Source organism: Ricinus communis, chromosome 5, assembly GCF_019578655.1.
Source record: "Ricinus communis isolate WT05 ecotype wild-type chromosome 5, ASM1957865v1, whole genome shotgun sequence".
Taxonomy (NCBI): domain Eukaryota; kingdom Viridiplantae; phylum Streptophyta; class Magnoliopsida; order Malpighiales; family Euphorbiaceae; genus Ricinus; species Ricinus communis.
The window spans coordinates 6,908,732-6,929,307 of record NC_063260.1 but is presented as its reverse complement, the minus strand read 5'-3'; the positions used below and the strand labels follow the sequence as shown (position 1 = coordinate 6,929,307).

Genomic DNA, 20,576 nt, shown 5'->3' with positions numbered 1-20,576 from the left:
AAACAAAATATTAAATGAAATATGAACTAGTAAAATTATTTATCTTACCATGACATATATATTTCCTCTTCATTTATTTCTAGCTTCTTTTATTCATTTCTCTTATTTATTTCTTTTTATTATTTTCTCAACTCTATTCTTATATTTGCTTGAAATAAATATATTGTAACACCCGGAATTTTTTATTTTTATATATTTAATAATGAGTTTTTATTTAAGTTAATTTTAGCCTCATTATTATTGGATTTAATTTGAAATGATTATATTTTGGTTATTCAAAATTTTCCCAAATGCATATTTATATAAGTAAAATTATATATTGGAAAATTATGGTAGAATTGTAAAGGATGTGTTTATAAAAGAATTTTGGAAAAATTGATTATTTAATTTAATTGTGTGTAGGATTTAATTGGAAATTTATTTTGGAATAAGGATTGAAAGTATAATGTTATTTTTATGGGGTTTTAATGAAAATTTGTGAGTTTGGTATTTTCGTAAATAAATATGTCGGTCAGGGGTATTTTTGTAATTGTGTATTTTCAGTAATTCTAATTTGGCCCAAATTAAATAGTTAAGGGCTTAATTGAAAGGCTAAAAAGAAGTTTGGGGGTCAAATTGGAATTCTGCAGGATGGAATTGTAAGTAATTAAGAAAGTTGAGGGACCAAATTGTAATAAAGAAAAGTTCGGGGGCCTAATGTCGATATTGAAAGGAATGGAAGTCGGGGAAGGAAGAGGAGAGAGAGAAGTAGAAGGAGGAGTTGCGATGCGTGCGTCGTGGGGCCGGAAGTGTCTTGGTGGGTGGCCATGGCCAAGGCAATGCACGACTCTGGCGAGGAGGAAGATGGCAAGCTTCTGCCGTGGGCGTTTTGCGTCGGTGGTCGCCGATTTTAGTGCCGATCGACTCCTCCGGCCTCGGCTTTGTTTTGGCCGGCGGTGTCGACAGGTGGCCGAATCGGAGATTCACGGTGGAGAGAGAAAATGGTGTCGGGCGTTTTTGGCTTTTCCGGCGAGATCCCGTGAGGAGGGATGATCGGAGGATATATCCCGACTCTCCTCATCTTAAGCTTCGCGATGGCACTAGTTTCGTGGCGATCGGACTTCGTTTGCGAATCGGCGGTCAAGATCGTCCGCAAATCTCTCCGGACGATCGAGTGTCAGATCGGAAAATCGGAGCGGGATCGTCACGGCCGTCAGAGTCCGATGGTGTGTTCGGATCGTCGATCGGACCCGTGGAGCGGTCGGCCGAGCGATCGGCTAATTTTCTTTGGCCTGTTAATTTTAGAAATTCTTAGTTTAATTGTGTCTATTGGGTTATATTGAGTATTTGATGATTTTGTGAGTCATAAATAATTGTCTGTCAGTTGCCTGCCTTGTGTTTTGTGCTGTGTGGCGGAGTCGGGAAATAGTGAAGTTTGGGGACCCGACTCCGTTGTTTTAATTGTAAGTATTTGGAGTGTTTTTCCGGCAGTCCCGGACACGTCTTTATGGGGGGTAATGTTCGTGTTGTAGGGAGGTTCACGGGATTTTCAGAGAATTCTCCCGAGTCGAGATTCTTAGACAGTCCCCAGAATCTAGACCTAGGATCTATTGTAATTGTTTCATCATTTTGATAAATTGTTTTCCGTGATTAGATGATCTGTCTGTTCGACTCGCTCCTACCGAGGCACCTAAGCTGAGCTAGGAGGTCGCCAAACCTGTGAGTTAAAGTCATATATCGTTTACGCACGTGTCATGCATAAAATTTGATTTCACATCGTGAATATTTATTTGCAATTTCAATTTTCATTCAATTATTATTATTATCGTTTGAATGATGCTTTTAATTACTATTTAAATATGTTTTTCCTTTATTACCAATTTTAATATTGCATGATGACTCAGGATGGGACGGCAGTAGAACATAGGAGTTGGATGAGTGTCCAATATAATATGAGAGAGATAGGAAAAGGGTAAAGAGGTAAAAATTTTGAGAAAGAAAGATTAGGACTACCTGCAGTCGAGCATCGCTCTCGGGCTTAGTAGAGTGTGGTTGCTTGGGAGTAAAGGTCCCTGGTCGAGCATTGCTCTGGGGGCCGGCTTATTTGGATATTTAAGTGACCGGTGGAGGTAAGGTCCCTGGTCGAGCATTGCTCTCGGGGCGCTAGTCTTATTGGATTAAGAGAGCCGAATGGCTACTAGATATCTTATTTGGATATTTAAGTGACCAGACTGGAGGTAAGGTCCCTGGTCGAGCTTTGTTCTCGGGGCGCCAGTCTTATTGGATAAGAGAGCCAAAAGGCTAAGGCTGAGAGTTAAGTGACCGGAGGTAAGGTCCCTGGTCGAGCTTTGCTCTCGGGCGCCGATCTGTTGGAATGAGAGGTTTGAGATGATAGAGTTGAGGTTAGTTGAGACATAAGTGTTGAAATAATCGAGATTTTAGAGTTGGGATTAGAGTTCTACTGAAGTACTCTGTCTCGTTGCATGTGGAATAAATTTTGTTTAAGCATGGCATGACACATATGTTTTAATATGACACGTATGGTTCGCGTGATTTATTAATTATTTTAAAATTAAATGAATGTGACATTGAGATATTTGAAACTGTTTTAGATGTATGATTTTAACTCACTCTCGAGACCGAGCGGTCTCCATTTATTGTTTTCGGATTCGTGATCGTTAGTTCTCTCGCGACTCTTATTCAAGAACTCCTTCATCATCGGGTGAAGTATTTGATTTAGTATGTAAAATGGTAAATCTTAGATTCTCCGCAGTAGTAATAGTAAATGTATCAGTTGTAAAATTTCTGAGCTTCGGGTCTCGCCTAGTTTTTCTGGCAGACCAAAGTATTTATGTAAAATGTAGCATTTAAGATAATTTGTGGCTTTATTAATATTAATTTGAGATGAGATTTGTTTAAATCAGTGAGTGTCAGGCTTACTACGGGTTTCGGTGGCCTTAAGCCTACCCATTCCCTAGTGCCGGTCACGGGCCCACGGGTGGGGTCGTGACATATATAAAATTTATTTATAAATATAGAATTTATATATTTATTTGAAATAGAATATTATACATAAAATCCTACTTAGTTAAATTTATTGAATTAATCATACTTAAACTAAATCTTAACATAATAAAAAAAATTCGTAAATGAATTCTGTATTAGTTAGATAATATATTTATAATACTAAATTACTCATTTTAAATTTTTTTCCCTCAAATTTCTTACATGCATTTTTTCCATTGTAATTTATTGTGAGCATAATATGTATTATATTTGAAGTGAATTCCATATTATTATTTGACGCATAGAAATAAGAATTCATAAGTAAATGAAAAGATTATTTCAATATTTTCAACCAAACCAAGTTTTTAGATGAATTCCACATTTATTATACATTGTATTAAACAAGAAAAATTATTATTATAAATTCTTGTTCAAAAGAAATGAATTTAAATCCAACACAAAGTAAATGTAAATTTAGCACATTGGTAAAAATAAAAATTACTTGAGTTTTATCGTTTTATATTCATAAATTAACTTAATAAAATTTATAAATGAATTATGTTCTTACAAGTTTTTTTATGACAAAATACTAGGGATTCAAATATTTATTATTTATTTTTTTACTCTCTCTTAAAATTAATTTTTAATTTATATATCATTTCAAAATGAATTCTTTTTAAAAAGTTGTTGATAAAGTAGGGTTGAGTAAAATTGTGAAAAACTCGAAAATAAAACAAGCGAAACCGACTATTTGGTTTAATTCAGTTTTTTTTTCTTTTTTTTTATCAATTAAATTAATTGATTAAGGTCTTAAAAATTGAAATTATTTCAATTCAAGCCGGTTTAATATCAAAAATTAAATTTAGCCAAATAAATTGAAATCTTTATCTTTTTTAATTACTTAGTATAATATTTTATAATTTTTATAATAAAACCTAAATTTCTAAAGTACTTTTAAGTATTCGATTTCTTGGTATGGTGTGATCTAGCCGCCTAATCGATTATGTTCAATTTATATTAACATTCAACTCAATTAATTTAATTTGGTTTTAAATTGAGTTCAATTCATTTCATTTTTTATTTAGTTTATTCAGTATAACTAGTTTAATTCGATTTTGAATCAAAACGGCAGCATGCTCACCCCTATTGATAGGTCCTTAAACTTTTAGCTAAAACATAATTAAACCCTTAAACTATAAAGTAGGTCAATTACACTTAAGTCGAAAATAAAGAATTACATCATTTGACCTAATTTTGTTTATTTTATACTGTGTAATGACATATGACTCAATCAGTATTAAGTGTTAGAAGAACTTATCTTTACTCTTTTCAACTTATATTTTTTGCATGTTAAGAAATATTAACTCTATTTTTAGTGGGTTAACAACCCTAAAATGATAATTTTTGTTCATTTTAACTAAAAAAGATCAACACTATTATCATTAATTAAAAAAAAAAGAAGCAAAGATGGTAAGATAGACATAATTAATATTAAGGATGTAATTATTTCTTTTTTTCAAATTTAATAGTATAATTGAACTATTCTAAATTTAAAAATTTATAACACTTTAACTAAAGTTTTAAGAGTTTATCAATATATTTTATTTATTATAAAATATACCTACAAATAAATTTTATTAAAAATATTTATAAATAAAATGATTTTCAGCTAGACTCGGACTAAATAAGTAGTTACTATTACAAGCAAAGTTATAAACAAATGTTATCATTTAATGCAAAAAATTGCAAGTATAATTAAGTTAGGGGTGATTTTAAATATTAAATAAAAATTTAGACTAAATGTATTTTTGAGCATTTTAACTTTGATTATTTAGCCTTTATAATGTTAATATTAATATAACTTAATAGATATCTCATTTTTATTTTATTTTATGTGATATTTAGATATTTTTTAATATATTAACTTTATTCAATATGTCCATGTATATTAGACGTAAGTATGTTACAGAAAAATAAAATTCAGATGCGTGACATTTTAAAAAAATAAAATTTAATAGTATTTAAGAAGTCATAAAAATATAATTTATTTGGCCTAATACATAAGTAGCTCCTTGTACTTGACTAAAATAGTCAAACAACTTCTTATACTTTAAGTTTGACATATTAGACACATAAACTCGCCAATTTCCTAACATATAAATACCTTAGACCTGCGCGTGGTGACTAATTAAGAAAATTGACATTTGAGCAAAAATTTGAAAAAGAAATTATTAGATTTTTTATTTAAATAAATATAGAAATTTCGTTAAGAATCAACTATTAAAGCCAAGAAATAGAGGATTAGAATCCCACATATTAGGACTTGATAAAGAACCCAATGGCTTAGTAAGAACAAAGGCAATCAATCTATAATCATTAACCAACATAAACAAAAATCATCTCTAATTTTACTATTGAAAGCTTGAAATCTTAGCTGGGAGTCCGATTTAATCACTATACCAGAAATCTAATTCATCAACACCAAAGCAAAGCTTCTCACAAAGCTAAACACTCAACAACTCTAGACCGATAGACACCCATATCCACAGTGACATAGCTGCACTCATTTGGCCAAGAGTAACACAACTCATACTCATTTTTTATTATTTGTAGAAAAAACTACAACCATACTATTTGGAAATCACCCACACCCATAACCTATTCAAACATCTATGCAAATCTTGTCAGGAATTGCCTCGAGAAGCCTCACAAAACCGAAGCACTAACTTGTGAGAAGGTCAATTATTGTGTCCCTAAATGGGTCGATATCAAGCTCCAAGAATTCAATATGTATTTTTCTTTTATCTTTCAGGACTTTATCTTTATCTTTATCTCATTCACATTTTCAACACCCTCTTCCTCTGTGGAAAAATCCACAATTCTAAAAAAGAGTCGAGAGTTGTTCATGGTATAGTCCTCACGCTGTAAACTCAAAGCATGTGAGTATCTTCAAGCTAAGACCACAAAGAGGCACCTCGCCATGGGGGGTCTTTCTGCTCTTTTGGATTTCGATAGCCGAGTTAGCCCTTTTGAATTATACCAGAAATAAATCGTAGCAACTATTAGTTTATTGCCAATGGATCGAGAAGAAGAGAAGGAAGAGGTTTAGAAAGCCATAAGAGAGAGTATGATAAACATAGATGAAAGGAAAACTTCCTGTCCTTTATTATTCAAAATAACTTCTCCTTATATAGGGAGGAGCATCACAACAAGAATACAAAAGGAGACTAAGTGAGAATCCCACTCATCCTCCACTTTCAAGATAATAAGGACGACTCATCATACCTAATACTCCACTCACATACCTAATAGGACAACATACAATAATTCACTCCATTACTCCACTCATATGCCTAATAATACACTCTTCTTACTAAAGCAATAATGACAACTCCACTCTCAAAGCAATAATTCACTTAAAGTAATAGGAGTGGCCGACAGTTTCACATGCTTAGAAAATATGATCATATTGATCATCATCCATTAGCTGGGAATCTTACATGAGAGCTTCTTGTTGTGCCCCAGTTAAGGTAGGATCATCCAGTGGGGTCAGAAGATTAGAGAAACAGAAATGTTCAATGGATTGTCCAGTTGATTGATGTCCATTGAATGTGCATACTAATAGTGTTGAGACATTAGCCATCCTTGATTCATTTCTGTATTGCAGGGCCTGTTTTAGGTCTTCTGTGATTGCTGGCGAAGCAAGATGCAGAGGACTATTAAGTGTTCTCCAATGGTAACAGATATTCTGGGTCGCATATGTGTTTTCTGTCAGTCGGAGATAGGGCCTGTGTAATATGAAAATAGCATGGTATTCCGAAGCTTTGGAAATGTTGTCTGAGAATAACCGGTGCTCATGGATATGTTTAAGGAGATCCCCTGTCCATTGATATAGAGTTTTGAACCAGGTAAGGAATCTCCATGGATATGACCCCGAGTTTGCTTCATTGTTGAAGAAGTGCAAAAGATTCATAATGGGCACTTCTATAGCATGATGACAGACTATAGATAGGTACCAAAGGAACCATAACTCACTTTCATGCTTTGGATGTTCAGGAGATAAGTGATAAATCAGACACCAAGGGTAGTCTGGAAAGAAGAAGTTGGATTGTATTGGGAGTGAGAAGGTTTGTTGAAAAGTTGCCAAATAATGGAACATCATGTTCCGGGCAAAGTCAGTGACTTGTTTGGTTGTGAGGTTGTTGGGGAGATCTGGTGGTGAAGGAGGTTGCAGGTTGTTTCTGGAAGATGAAGAAGCCATAAAAATTATAGGAAGATTTATGGTAGAGGTGAGAAGAACTATAGGCTGATTCTGAGGTTTGGAAAGTCTGGATAAGAAATCCGGGATTAGGTTTCTTATCCCTTTTATATGCTCAACCTTAAAATCATACATGCTGAACCATGACTTTAATCGCAATAGTTGGGGCTCAGGCAAGGTCTTCTGGTTAGATTCAAGAATCTTTAGGAAGGAGGAGTTGTCCATCCGAACCAGGAAGTGCTGTCCAATCAAGAAGAATTCAAACTTTTTATCCCGTACTTGACCGCCAAAATTTCCTTGTAGGTCGTGTGATAATTTTTTTCTGAAGAGAAAAACTGACCCGATGCATATCCACATAATTGTTCCTTGTCGTGGAGCTTTTCTAGGAGGATGGCTCCCCATGTATAGTTAGATGCATCTGTTTGGAGAATAAGTTCTCCCATTGACGGGATTGTGAGAGGTGGCGGATTATGAGCCAGCTCTTTTAGTTTTTTGACAGCTGTTGTTTGTTCCGCTCCTCATGGAGGAGGGTTCTTCTTGAGCATCTTTGAGAGGTGGCACGTGTAATTAGACAGGTGTGAAATGGCATCTGGAACATAGTTTAGGATTTCAAGGAACTGTTGAATTTGTTTCACTAATAAATTCTCTTCTGGGAAATTATCAAGTTCCTTTGTCAAGTGGGGGCCATATGTGTACTGGCCATTCTTGAAATGCATACCGAGAAATTCAATTTCTCGTTGGCCAATAGTGTTCTTCTTTTCTGACAGCATAATGCCATATTTTTAAATGATGGCAAGGAACTGCTGTAACAGTTAGTGGTGGTCCTCTGCTGTTTCTGAGAATAGTAGGATGTCGTCGATGTAGATCAAAGAAGAGTAAAGGATAGGCCCAAAAATCTTAATCATGGTTTTCTGGAATTGAGATGGGGTCGTCTTGAGCCCAAATGGAATAACAGTCCACTGGTATTGGGCATTAGGGATACAAAATGCAGTCTTGTATCTCTCTGTGGGCTGGATACCGAGTTGCCAAAAGCCCGCCTTTAGGTCAAATTTGGAATAGTATTGGGCCTTTTGGATATGGACTTTGAGATTTGAGATCCGAGGAAGAGGAAATTTATTGTCTTGAAGGAAATGGTTTAAGGACTTGTAGTCTATGACAAGCCTCTTTTTTTCCCGAATCTTTTCAGACCTTTTTTCCACATAAAAGGCTTGGCAAGCCTATTGTGAAGTAGTGGGTTCAATTAGGCCTTGCTGTAACAGTGTCAAGCATTCTGAACGGGCAAGGGCTAGGTCTGTGGGTGACATTCCCATGTGTATGGCTTTAGTAGGGTTAATGTCTTCATTAAGTTTGAAGGGGAGGCTGATATAGAATTGTGAATTTTTCCACAGAGGAAGAGGGTGTTGAAAATGTGAATGAGATTCTGGACAGAACTAAAGGAATTTTTCTGTGTATGGTAGGAATGGAGGAATTGTATCTGTCACAGAAAACAGATTTGAAGTTTTAGTGTATGACCGAAACTGTCTCTTGAACTTTATGCCAGTTGAGAGAATTTGGAGCTTTTGAGCTTGATGATAAACATCAAACCCTATCAGGATATCCTTATTTGGAAGATCCGAACCAATGATGTTCGTCCATACCACGCAATCAGGAAAGAACTGTATTCCGATCTTCTGTCTTGTGATCAGAGTGGTTTTGAATGTTTGACCATTGGCTGCCCTAAAGAACTGATCATGGGGCTTCCAATACTCTGATGGGAGAACCATTGGGTTCATCATGATTCTTTGTGCTCCAGTGTCAAAGAAAGCTATTACTGGTACAGGCTTGGAGTATTTTGAAGGTAGGATCTGTATGGGAATATATGGAACTGGAGGGGGTTTTGTAGTAAATTGAAAAGTTTCAGGAGGTGGAGAAAAAGCAAAGAAAGAAGACAGTAGGGTTGGAGAGAGAGGATATTGTATTACATCTTTCAGAATATTCTCCTGACTTTCTTCGTGCAGACCAATCGTCAAGATTGGTATCTCACTATCGTCTGAGTCTGAAGAAGATTCTTGTGAGGAGTCTGAAAACTCAATTTCCAACCCAAATAAGCTTTCTAGGGTAAGATCCTCTTGCTCTGAAAGTAGAGATTCTATTTCTGCTTCAAAAGAGTCTGGAAGAGATAAAGACATGCTGACTTGTTGAATCATCTTTGCTGACTTTTCTGGATTCCTAGGACAATTTTTTGCATAGTGTCCCTTTCTTTTGCAGATGAAACATTTGTCAGACTTGTACTCTTGATTCCATTTCTTACGGAAGTATTTGAATCTCTTTGGGTTCTTTTTCCTGAACTCCTTGTTGCTGCCCGTGTATTTCTGGAAATGATATCCAGACTTCTTCTTATGATTTGAACAGACGTAGTTGGCGGCTTTGCATTTAATCTTGAGGTAGTTCTTGTTGCAAGCCTTTTGGACTATCAAGTCCCTTTGAGATAACCTTTTGAATAACTCTTGTTGATCACACAGTCTCTTAATGAAAGAGAGTGTGAATTTCCAGATTTCGCCAAGTGTAATAGAGGTGACTGGTCTCTTTGTTGCAGCAATCATATTGTTGACCTCAGGTTGTATTTCATCCGGCAGAGAGGTGATGAAGGTATACTTTAATGTATCGTCACCATCATGTCCTCCAATGACATAGTAGAGTTTGGACATAGTCGAATAGTGCTTTTCCAGATCCTTCATTTTTAATGAACAACATTTTCGATCAAAGAACTCTTGTTTCTGTTGTCTTATGACAAGGTCATAGCTTCCAAGGAACTGGTTATGGAGGATTGTTACTGCTGCTGATGGAGTTGGCAGTGCGACAAATTGAAGCCTAGTGTACTCAGGCTGAGACTGAAACCAATCTCTTAAGCTTCCGGTAAATCTTGTGACAAATTCGGCAAGGACCTTTTTGAGTGTGGCCCCTTCAAGGGTCATCTGAAGATCAATCCATGCCAAGAATTCGGAAAGCTTGTCCTTCCATCTCGATGGGGGTAGGTCATCAAAAGTGAACCAAGGTCCCGTGCTAGCTGGTTTTGACCTTGGGTTTGGAGCTCAAGTGGGAGCAAAGAATGACTGTGCGTCCTCATCCTCAAGTTCCACTATTTCTGGACTGGGATCAGTAGCAGAAGTGTTCATGAGAATCTCAATGATGTCCGCCATCTCTGAAGTATTTGAAGAGGATTCTAAATCATACGAACTGATGAGAGATTGCTCTGGTATTTTTTTCTTTACAGGCTAGAGGATGAGAGGTTTTCTTTTCTAGGTTTTTTGAGTGTTTTGGGTAAAGATGAGAGAAAGTGCCAAATGGCTGATAAAGGGTTTCTTGTGGTTGTTCTGGCTGTGAAAGAAAAGGGAATGAAGAATAGTACGAATGAGCAATAGCAGATGATGTGGAGGCTGCTGAAGTAAAGGATGGAATTATGGTAGACTGGTCTCTCCGAAGATCATGCTCAATTTAATCTATTTATTTCTTCAGCCGTGTGATCTCCTTTTCCTTTTGCATGAAGGCGGGAGTAATGGGCTGAGGTATCCGAAGCTCTCTATCCAGAGCCTGATACTTTGTAGTGAGCGATGAATGGAGCTGGAGTACTTCTTGTGAGAAAGTATCCAACTTATGATCCAGTTTTTGAGCCGAGTGTAAAGCTTGGTCCAGTTTCCCATCTATCTTTTTTAGATAAGTATTATGGACGATCGAGTTGGAGGTTTGCCAGTTTAGCACCTCTTCTAGAGGTGTCAGAGGCTCTATAGATCCAGAGGGAGAAATCCTTGAAGGAAGAATTTCTGATATCTTGTTCTCCGTTTTCCCTAAAGGAGGGAAATCCTCTGGCTGGAACATGTAGCACCCTTGAATTAATGTTTGTACCACTAGTAAATCTGGTTGGATCTCCTTTCTGCAGGTTGCAGAAGGGGCTTTCCCAAATTCGAGACCGAGTTGGGCCAACAGTACCTTCAATTCATCAAAAGAGATATCAAGGATTGTTTTTCCTTCTTTTGCAAGGAGTTCGATAGCCTCATCAAACATTGAGAGTGATGTTTTGCTCTTTTGTTGCTTCTGGGAACCATCTGGATCCCAGTCATCCGGCTTCGATCTTATTTCTGAACATGGAGTGTCTGGTGACCTATTTCGAGGATTCTTCTTTGGATGCCGAAAGCAAGGTTCAGTATAGTCTAAGTCATCATCACAAGTGCATCCCGGACGGCACATCTCTGGGGCAACATCCCAGACAAAATATCCTTTGACCTGAGCGGCGTAGATCTGGTGTCCAGAGGACTGGAATGAATGAATAAGGATCTTTTTCCTTGGCCTTGATATTGGTTGTATCATGGATGCTTGAAAAATGGATGGAGCTGAAGAAGTTTCTCCAGTCTTTGTGAAGATCGTTTTAACAGTCCCGTCTCTTTGTTGGATAAAAAGAGGGTCTGTAGCTTGAACAGACTTAGTTTGGGATGCCTGAAGCTTCTCATAGTTAGTGACCCATTCTATTGGGATCAGCTTTTGAAGATCTTCTTTTTCCAGTTGCCTGGGAGCCTGGACAATAGTAGGGATCTGGCCAGAGTCGGCCATAATGTACAACGCATCAGAGGAGGCTTGAAAGCCTGGGATCTGCAGATTTAATGCATGATCCTGTAGTCTATAGACTATCTGATGGTGTAGGGTTACAGAGAGAGCGTTATCGACTTGATTCGCTCCTGTTATCTGGACTTGAACCTTTAGTGTAGTGGAAAGATAAGGATCATTGAGGGATAGATTGAAGTTAGGGAAGAAGGTCAAGACAACACTTCCTATGTTGAGTGTTGTGACGATCGTTCCGATCACTGCATGCTCATACTTGAGGTATCTTGTGTCCAGTAGCGACATACGGGCTGTGACCGGTAGACCCATCCTTCCATGATAGGATATGACTAGTCTAACTGCTCCAAGATGGAGGTGTGTATAGCCCTGTTTTCTCCATTGTTCTATGAAGGAGGTTGGGATTTCGAGAGTAACGTACTGCTCCTGTGTAGTAGCAGTGATAGAACATTGAGAAAGGGAAGAAGATTAGACATATTCTTTTATAGAAAGGGGTTGTTTATGGATAATCTGGTTAAAGGTTTTTCTGACAAAGTTTTATTTTTTAAAGATATTGTATGGATTCATAATAGGTACAAGGGTGTATTCTATTTGAACATTCTCAGGTATATGAGAAATTTCTACAAGATGGTCTATCTTGTTGGATACGGTTTTCTTACATGAAGGAGAGAGTTGCAGGGTTGAAGTGTGGGTTGTGATTTCTGAAGTCATTGTGGTTGGGTTTCTCTTCTCTGTCACCATAGCTCTGATACCAAAAAGGAGCCGAGAGCTGTTCATGGTATAGTCCTCACGCTGTAAACTCAAGGCATGTGAGTATCCTCAAGCTAAGACCACAAAGAGGCACCTCGCCATGGGGGTCTTTATGCTATTTTGGATTTCGATAGCCGAGTTAGCCCTTTTGGATTATACCAGAAACAGATCGTAGCAACTATTAGTTCATTGCCAATGGATCGAGAAGAAGAGAAGGAAGAGGTTTAGAAATCCATAAGAAAGAGTATGATAAACATAGATGAAAGGAAAACTTCATGTCCTTTATTATTCAAAATAACTTCTCCTTATATAGGGAGGAACATCACAACAAGAATACAAAAGGAGACTAAGTGGGGGAACAAACCAAAATAGAAATTGCCCATATATAAGTTACAAAGAAAGAAAAAAAAAGTGAAGAAGAAGAAATAAGAATCCTAAAAAAAAAGAATAAAAAGAAAAAGATGATAAAATAAAAAGGATATGATATTTATTTATTATAAATAAAATGAAAGATTTTTTTACCACGTTAGACCACATAAAAGGACCTCATTCGCGTATAATAGCTTGATGTAATGCAATATGCTCTATAAGCTGTTAAGTGTTTATGTGTTAGTCAATTAACAAGTTTAGGTGTTTAATAGGTCAAACTGAAAATAGAAGGGGGCATCTGACTATTTTAGACAAGTGTAAAAGGCTATGTATGTACTAGGCCAATTTATTTACTAGATCGTTACGAAAGATAAGGGATTAAAATGATTAAATAATTAAAATTAAGCGTCTAAATAAAAATTTGAAACTTAACAGCCAATAGTGATTTTGGGGTATTGATCTTAGAAATTAGGGCAGATGGCGGGAGCGACGACATCATCTTGTATCTTCTGTCAGATTGCCTGCAATTCCACCACACTTCTTTACTCTGTCCGTTTCTCTCTCTCTCTCTCTCTCTCTCTCTCTCTCTCTCTCTCTCTCTCTCACACACACACACACACACACACACACACTTCTTTGGATCATTTATTCTCGCTCTAATTTCTGCTTGGTTGCTTGGAGCAATGAACCAGTTGATTGGATCTTTCCCTTCCTTTTGTCCTTCAGCAAACAAGCGCATTGTATCTAATGCAGTATCTCCCTAACTCGGTTGTTCACATTCTACAGGATGACAAGGTTGTCGCATTTCAAGACATCAAGCCTGCTGCTTTCAGGTTTATTTATCTCATCACTACTTTAATTTCTTTGTATCATTTGCCGATTTGTCTTGATAATCATGTTTTAGATAGTGTTTAGGATCAAACGACCACAACCCGCAGGAATAATTAAAATCAGAATCTTACTGAACCCGACAATCTATACGTTTGCAAAGTTAGGTGCTTGATAGAAATGAGATTAACAAACTAGTAGTATACGCCTTGTTTGCAAAGTATTAAAGCGCAAGAATTAAATTGTATTTAAAGAAATCTTATTTTGGAAACCTCGTGATTGCTAGAATAGCATTCTTTCATATTGAAAGAAGAAGAAGAAAAAAGAAAAGCATTTAGAAAAAAATGAAATTATATTGAAATTTCATATGATTTGTTCCAAACAAAACCCATATGCAATTGCAGGTAGTAATTTGTTTCTTTAGCTCTATTGCTACTTTGCTAGTAGTTCACATTGCTATAGTTTCTCAGTTAGTGAAGATCATACATTGCATATGCATAAATTGTCATATTTTCTATGATTTACTAAAATTGTTTATACGTTGACCAATAATTGAAAGGCATTACTTGGTGATTCCAGTCAAGCACATTCCGACTGTCAGGGACCTCCAGGGGAGAGAAGAAGATTACACTTTGGGTAAACAAATCTTAAACATATCAATTGTGAAACTTATATATATATATATATATATATATATATATACATATATATATATATATACATATATATATATATATTTCATAAGGCTAATGGTTTATCCTGCTGCTTTTATCTAGTAAGACATATGTTAACTGTGGGACAAACACTGTTACACCGGGATGCTCCTCAATCGAAACAGTACAGGTATTAATTCCTGTGAATGAAATTACCCATATAAATGCAATATACCTTTGAAAGTTTCCTTCTTTTGCCCAATATGATCTCATTTGGGGTTGGGGAAGAGAGTAGCGTGAGATTTAGACATAAACTGTCTGCAGCATAATTCAGACACAAATAGACCAGGAGTATTTTAGCTACAAAACTTTTACTCGTTTCTTCAGTAATATTTTTATGCAAATATGATTTTAGGAGCAAGTTTGACTGGGAAACTGTCTCTTGTATATTTAACAGATTTGGTTTTCATCAGCCTCCTTTAAATAGTGTTGACCATCTACACCTTCACTGTTTGGCATTACCCTTCATACCCAGGTAAGCTGTCTGGTGATTGGCAAGTTCCATGTGTTTTGACTTTCATATATGAAAAATTCCTGTGAGTAGATTGTAATTTGTAAAGTGCTTCAACAGATGGAAACGTGTAAAATACATGTCTTTAGGACCACTTGGATTTATTGAAGCTGAAAAGTTGCTAGAGAAGATAAAGCCTGCATAACCAGTTATTGCTTAGGTGTGATTGCATCCTATTTGCTGGATTTTTCTAACTGAATGTAATTTACAATGCTGTTTCATGCTACTGGTTGTTTATTATGCAAAGTTTAACAGCTTTGCTTTCCCAAATTAATTTTTACACATTTTTTAACATGCACATGTTTGTCTAATACTCCGTCCTCTTTCCCTGTTTGTCTAATTCTCTGTCCTCTTTCCCCTGCTGGTAAATGATTCTCTCTACTGCACATGAATGATGTATGCAGGGTGCGCATCCAATTCTAATATGACACTGCTGTAACCTACACTCTTCATTGGTACTCCTGCTTCAGGTAATGATAGTTGATGCTCTTAGTATCTACGTTTGGCCCACGTGATGAATGCTTTAAGAAAGGCATAACCAGTCTTTTAATAGTTAAAATGTTGAAACTCCTCTGATCTTTTTGAAAACTCGACTTTCTTCCTTCCGGGTTTATCCATAATTATAGCATATTCGGGGGCACTTGCAAATTTTCTGCGCATGCCTTGTTGTCCTTGGTTGGTGGGCCATCATTGTATCCAATTTCTTGGTGATGGGGGCCAGCAGAGTCCCCATTGATGTTCTAGGATTTTGGGGAAGTCTATCATTCGCTTGATCATTGGTGATTTGAATTTCTAATTTTCCTCATGTCCATGACGAAGAAAAGGCTGCAATCTGGTTGCCAAAGGCCAATGGGTTTATATCTTTGTTCTTTTACTTTGTTCAATTATGCTGGAGATATCAGGGTGTAACTATGACATCATAGTGTGATAAATGAGGTTGCCTGCTGTTAACGGTTAAAATTATTTATATAGATCCTTGGTTTCTTTTCCCCTATTTATTATCCTAATTATGTGTGCAACTAGTTTATTGGCATTGAGATCACATATGAGAATTTAGTCTTGTGTCGTTGTCTGCTACAAAGGGGAAGCTGTAGCGACTCATAAGTATTTGCTCTAGTTATATTTAGTTACATCTGATTGTATATCTGAACTGATTTTATTCTCAAATTGCCAGAGTTTTGGATAATTACTTTGTTGCTGATATGAAGGTCTATGTCCCCTGCTTCTCTACATTTATTTGGTGATCAGCAACATTAACCGACGAGCTATTGTGGTCACCCATCCTATTACATAGTAAATAAAAAAGGCTAATATTATCAGCTTCCCTCCAACTTCTATACATGTGGTATCTTCATTAACATCTAAACTCTCTTTTTACACTGCCACTTTAGGTACATAGATAGACTCATTTACCTGAAGCTTATTTCCAAAATAGTTGGAAAGAAGCACTCTTAGCTGAAGGTAATATGATCTCTGGAACAAAATAATTGATTCTGTAAGTGCAAGACGTAATGTGGTTCAGGGACAGCTAATTTAGGAGAAGCAGAGGGCCTAGATATGCTTTCAGCTGGACTTGCTACGTTGGAGTTATTTGCAGAATAGTATGAATTTCCGGAACCGTAATCTTTCAAAACGCGCCTTCCATTAGAGGGGATAATCAGTGTGGTCAAATGGAGATCAAGTTCTGAGTGATGACAGATTCTTACTATTAATTTGCCTCTTTTTCTTGTGTGATTGTACTGTTGGGTTGTGATGTCATTGGGCTTATTTCGGAATAGAAGTACATAAACGGAGGAAAATATATCTTTTTTGTGAAAATAACTTACAGCATCTCTAATGACATAGTCATAAATGCCAATATGGTGAGCCTTCAGAAATCAGAACCAATATAGCACAAACTGCTCAAATATGGTGCAATTAAATTGAAGAACTGATGCAAATCCTTTAAAGTGCTCCGTTTCATAGTTTGATATTGTTATGCTATCATCTCTAGTATTGAAGCCTTTTGGTGTTAGTATTTTATAAAGGCTAAGTGGTCCTCTGTTGGGTGGTGCTACATTCTATCTAGAGCAGGGGTAGCCAATGAAAAGGTGAGTGAAGAAGTGAGACTTGAATGCTCACACGTGCATGCACTCATTGGGGACCTATTTATTGTGGTTTCTTGGAGCTATTATTGTATTTGTAATCTGGTTCAGGACACTTTCAAGATATATTCTTAGTTATTAGGTTTCATCTTATCTTGTACCATGGATTTACTAATAGTAAACTAGTTTCACTTAATTAATCATAAAAGTCTTATTCGGATGGAGTTTTTTACGCAGCTAGAATCCAGAAGGCTGCATGCCTTAGTTTCAGATTTATGATTGAGAAGAACAAATAGCAATAGCATTGGGGCGTGGGATGTATTTTAGTGGAAATAAACTTTCAAATTCGCAGGAAAAAAATCCAGTTTTTGAAAGAATTGATTTTTGTGATGCGTACTGGATTGTGATAATGACTTGTCAACTTTCAAAGTATTCAGTAGATTTGACTTTAGAAACTTGGTCCACATAATTATTGGCTCTAGTAGGTATTGAACATTCAACCGAAGTCCCTGTTTTTAATCCTTGAATCATGGCCATCGAGTTGAGGAATGGATTTAATATGCACCATCATTAGCTAGCCATACCACATATCCTATTGTTTATTCTGCCAGACAGAATGTGACAAAACTTAGTATTATAAGATAGGTGTACCATCCATTAGGTAAAGCACTTTGCTATACAAAATTCAGTTAAAGCTAGCTATGTTTATAGGTCTGTTGGCCAACAAGAGAGAACTATTTGGAAAGATGAGCATTAACAATTGTACACAGAAAAAGGATGAGCATAAACATGATTACCATAAATTAAAGAGGGAAGAGGCAGATAATAATCGGTAGATGGAAATATAGAGTATTGCATATATATAATTGGCACTGTTTGCTAACATTGTGTAGCTGGCTCTTAATGGACCTTTCTTTTCTTCCTTAAAGTATGGCAGCCATGATTTGCATGAAATTCCCAAGGTATGGTTGATGTTTAAGACGTCCTTTTCAAGCATGGCTTTATATATGGTTGTGGGTTCTCAAGTACAGCTGTATAATATGTATTTATAAGAAAATATAGTCACTGATCTTATGAAAAGAAAGTATTGTATACGTATTTGTTTGATCGAATATCTATGCTTGACGACCTGCCCGTGAAGGCTTATCATCAAATGCAAGGAAGCGTGTGATGCTTGCTTCATCTTTGGAAAAAAATGTCTTACAATTGAAAAACAAATCCAACAATGATTTTTAGGTGCCTATTTATCAAGGATATGTAGATCTGTTCTTGAGATTTTAACTTTTCAAATATAAGCTTGAGCTTGCTATAGGTTAGTGTTTCTTTAGGTATAAAATTTAAATCTAAGTATTTCCTACTATTAATAAATCTTTGTAGAAAATAGAGTTAGATATGTGCTTGTTCATACTTCTCCATTGCTTTTGTACTAAAATCTTTCTTGAAATTGTCACTTGCAAAATTTAGACTTCTAAATTAATTTAAGTCTAATATTAGTAAGCAGAGTTCGCATATGAATTGCTTATGCGAGCAAGCTTTCCCAATAAGTGACCATTGACAATATCTGGTCAGCCTTGAGTTCTCATTGTTTTTTTCTTAAAGCTCCATGTAGAAACGGGGACGAATATAATGAGAGTGATTAATCAGTATTTGAGAGAGGCTCTTGCCAGAACTAAAGTGGTGCATTTAGTTTTGAGGGTCACATGCGGGACTTATCTCATTGCTGCTAGGGGCAGACTTGCTTACGATCGAAAATTTGATCACTTGATTAGCAGTTGCCATACTAACTAGTAATAACAGATGCCATTAAGCATAGTCCTCTTTTTCCCTTTGCTGGTCTTATCTAATTGTTGATATTTTTAGGGAATATCTTGATGAGGCAGTTAGGTATGGGGAGAAAGGGTAACTTCTTGTCTGAATTGACCAATAGGTTGGGTCGGCAGTTCTGAGCCTTCGTTTCTTTAGTTAGCTACCGCGGGCTCACGAGAATCTGAACCCGAATCAAAAAAATTAAAGAGATGGGATGTGGGAACAGCCTAATCCTTTAGGGTTTCACTTCAGTCTGATATTTGGGTCCATTGAGAACTGCCATTTTGGCACGGAGTACAGTTCTTTGCCAGTTCATCCTTTCTCATGCCACTATTTCTGCCAAACTTATATGCCTCGGAAAACTCTTCCTAGAGTTCGTAGTATTAATGGGTTCTGTCCATGTACGCATTTTCTAACATTATCCTAAGTTATATATGTGTCGGTATTTAGAAGGGTGTTCAGTGTTCACCATAACCCTCACGCGTGCCTTTATAACTATGATAGATCATCTATGAAGTGAATATCATCACGGTGGGTGATGAGATATCTGTAGACAATCATTTAGCTACTCCTATAGATGTCTATTTCAGGGGGCCCTTGAGGCATGAAAGCTTATCTTATTGAACTCAAGATTTGGAACGAAAATTTGTTGAGAAAATGCTGCTTTAAGCAGTTTGACAGCTATTTGTTTGCTCTAAAATAGTGACAGCTTGTATGGATGAGTTCATATCCTTTGCATTGTAAAAAACTGAAAGCTAACACTTTCTGCGACGTTAAATGGTATTACTTTTAATTCAGACCTAGCGTCAATACAATTTTTGTTAATTTGACTTCATATGATAACATTTCTGAAGCAAAATCTCACGCGAGTCTAAAAAATCGAGAGGGTTATGGCAATTTATTGTTGGAAAGGGCGCAGCAGCGCGCATTTCTATTTCCCGTGAATTTTGAGTTATACGCTATATGCCCCTTACTTTGTCTGATTATAGAGGCGAAACTGTGCTATAATTGTATTAACTCAGTGATCTCCATATTCTTTTTTCTTACTTGAGATAAAGTCTTATTATTTGTATAAAAATCCAATTCAATTATCGCTACTTAGGTTTAATTAAGACAAGTACATGTCAAGGGTGGGTCGACTATCGTGACTTCTTGTTTTCTTTATTTTGGAAGGTGAATTACATAATCACATGTACTGTGGGAATTCAGACATGCATGAAAGTATATTGAAGATTGACATTTTTGGAGTTTTCCCTTCTTTATCTACTTCCATGCATTTTGGTTTCTAAAATTGTAAACTCAAATGAACCAAACCTAAATATCTTTTTCGACTTGCTCGTTTTCAGCTGCTTGCTTGTACATAGACATATGAGACCCAGTGGGGGACAACATTAGGTGGGTGGATTCAGTGAACCTTTCTGCTAGAACAAGGTGCACGTACTAATGTTGCCTAGATTTTTTAACAAAAACTCTCGAAATTTATCTCTAGGGGCCCATTTTTAATCCTGAAGAGGTGCAAACAAAGATTCTACTTCGTTCTTGTCTCTGTCATGACATGAAAAATAACAGGAAAGATACTTCTCAGTGGGATTATGTTTTATCAGGGTAGTTCTTATGCAGGTAAGCATTGTAGCTCCCCGGTAGGTTTTTCCAGTTGAACTGCATTGTGAATGTAGGTATGC

General features: G+C 36.4%; 1 protein-coding gene across 6 annotated transcripts; it reads left to right on the top strand.

Moving 5' to 3' along the window:
- The first annotated feature begins 13,342 nt into the window (after window positions 1-13,342).
- LOC107262038 (bifunctional adenosine 5'-phosphosulfate phosphorylase/adenylylsulfatase HINT4) lies at window positions 13,343-19,691 on the top strand. 6 transcript variants are annotated; one of them, XR_001535949.3, is made up of 8 exons: window positions 13,343-13,501; window positions 13,739-13,785; window positions 14,340-14,416; window positions 14,557-14,623; window positions 14,891-14,968; window positions 15,065-15,164; window positions 15,409-15,474; window positions 16,179-19,691. XR_001535949.3 is itself a non-coding variant. In XM_015725215.3 (7 exons), exons 1-6 carry the CDS (start codon window positions 13,430-13,432, stop codon window positions 15,425-15,427), a joined length of 360 nt encoding a protein of 119 aa, XP_015580701.1. In that variant the 5' UTR covers window positions 13,343-13,429; the 3' UTR covers window positions 15,428-15,474; window positions 16,179-19,691. The 6 variants fall into 6 exon arrangements, 4 of the variants coding, with proteins under 4 accessions (XP_015580701.1, XP_015580704.1, XP_015580702.1 ...); XR_001535948.3 differs by lacking the exon at window positions 16,179-19,691 and adding an exon at window positions 15,631-15,998; XM_015725215.3 differs by lacking the exon at window positions 15,065-15,164.
- Window positions 19,692-20,576: the final 885 nt, after the last annotated feature.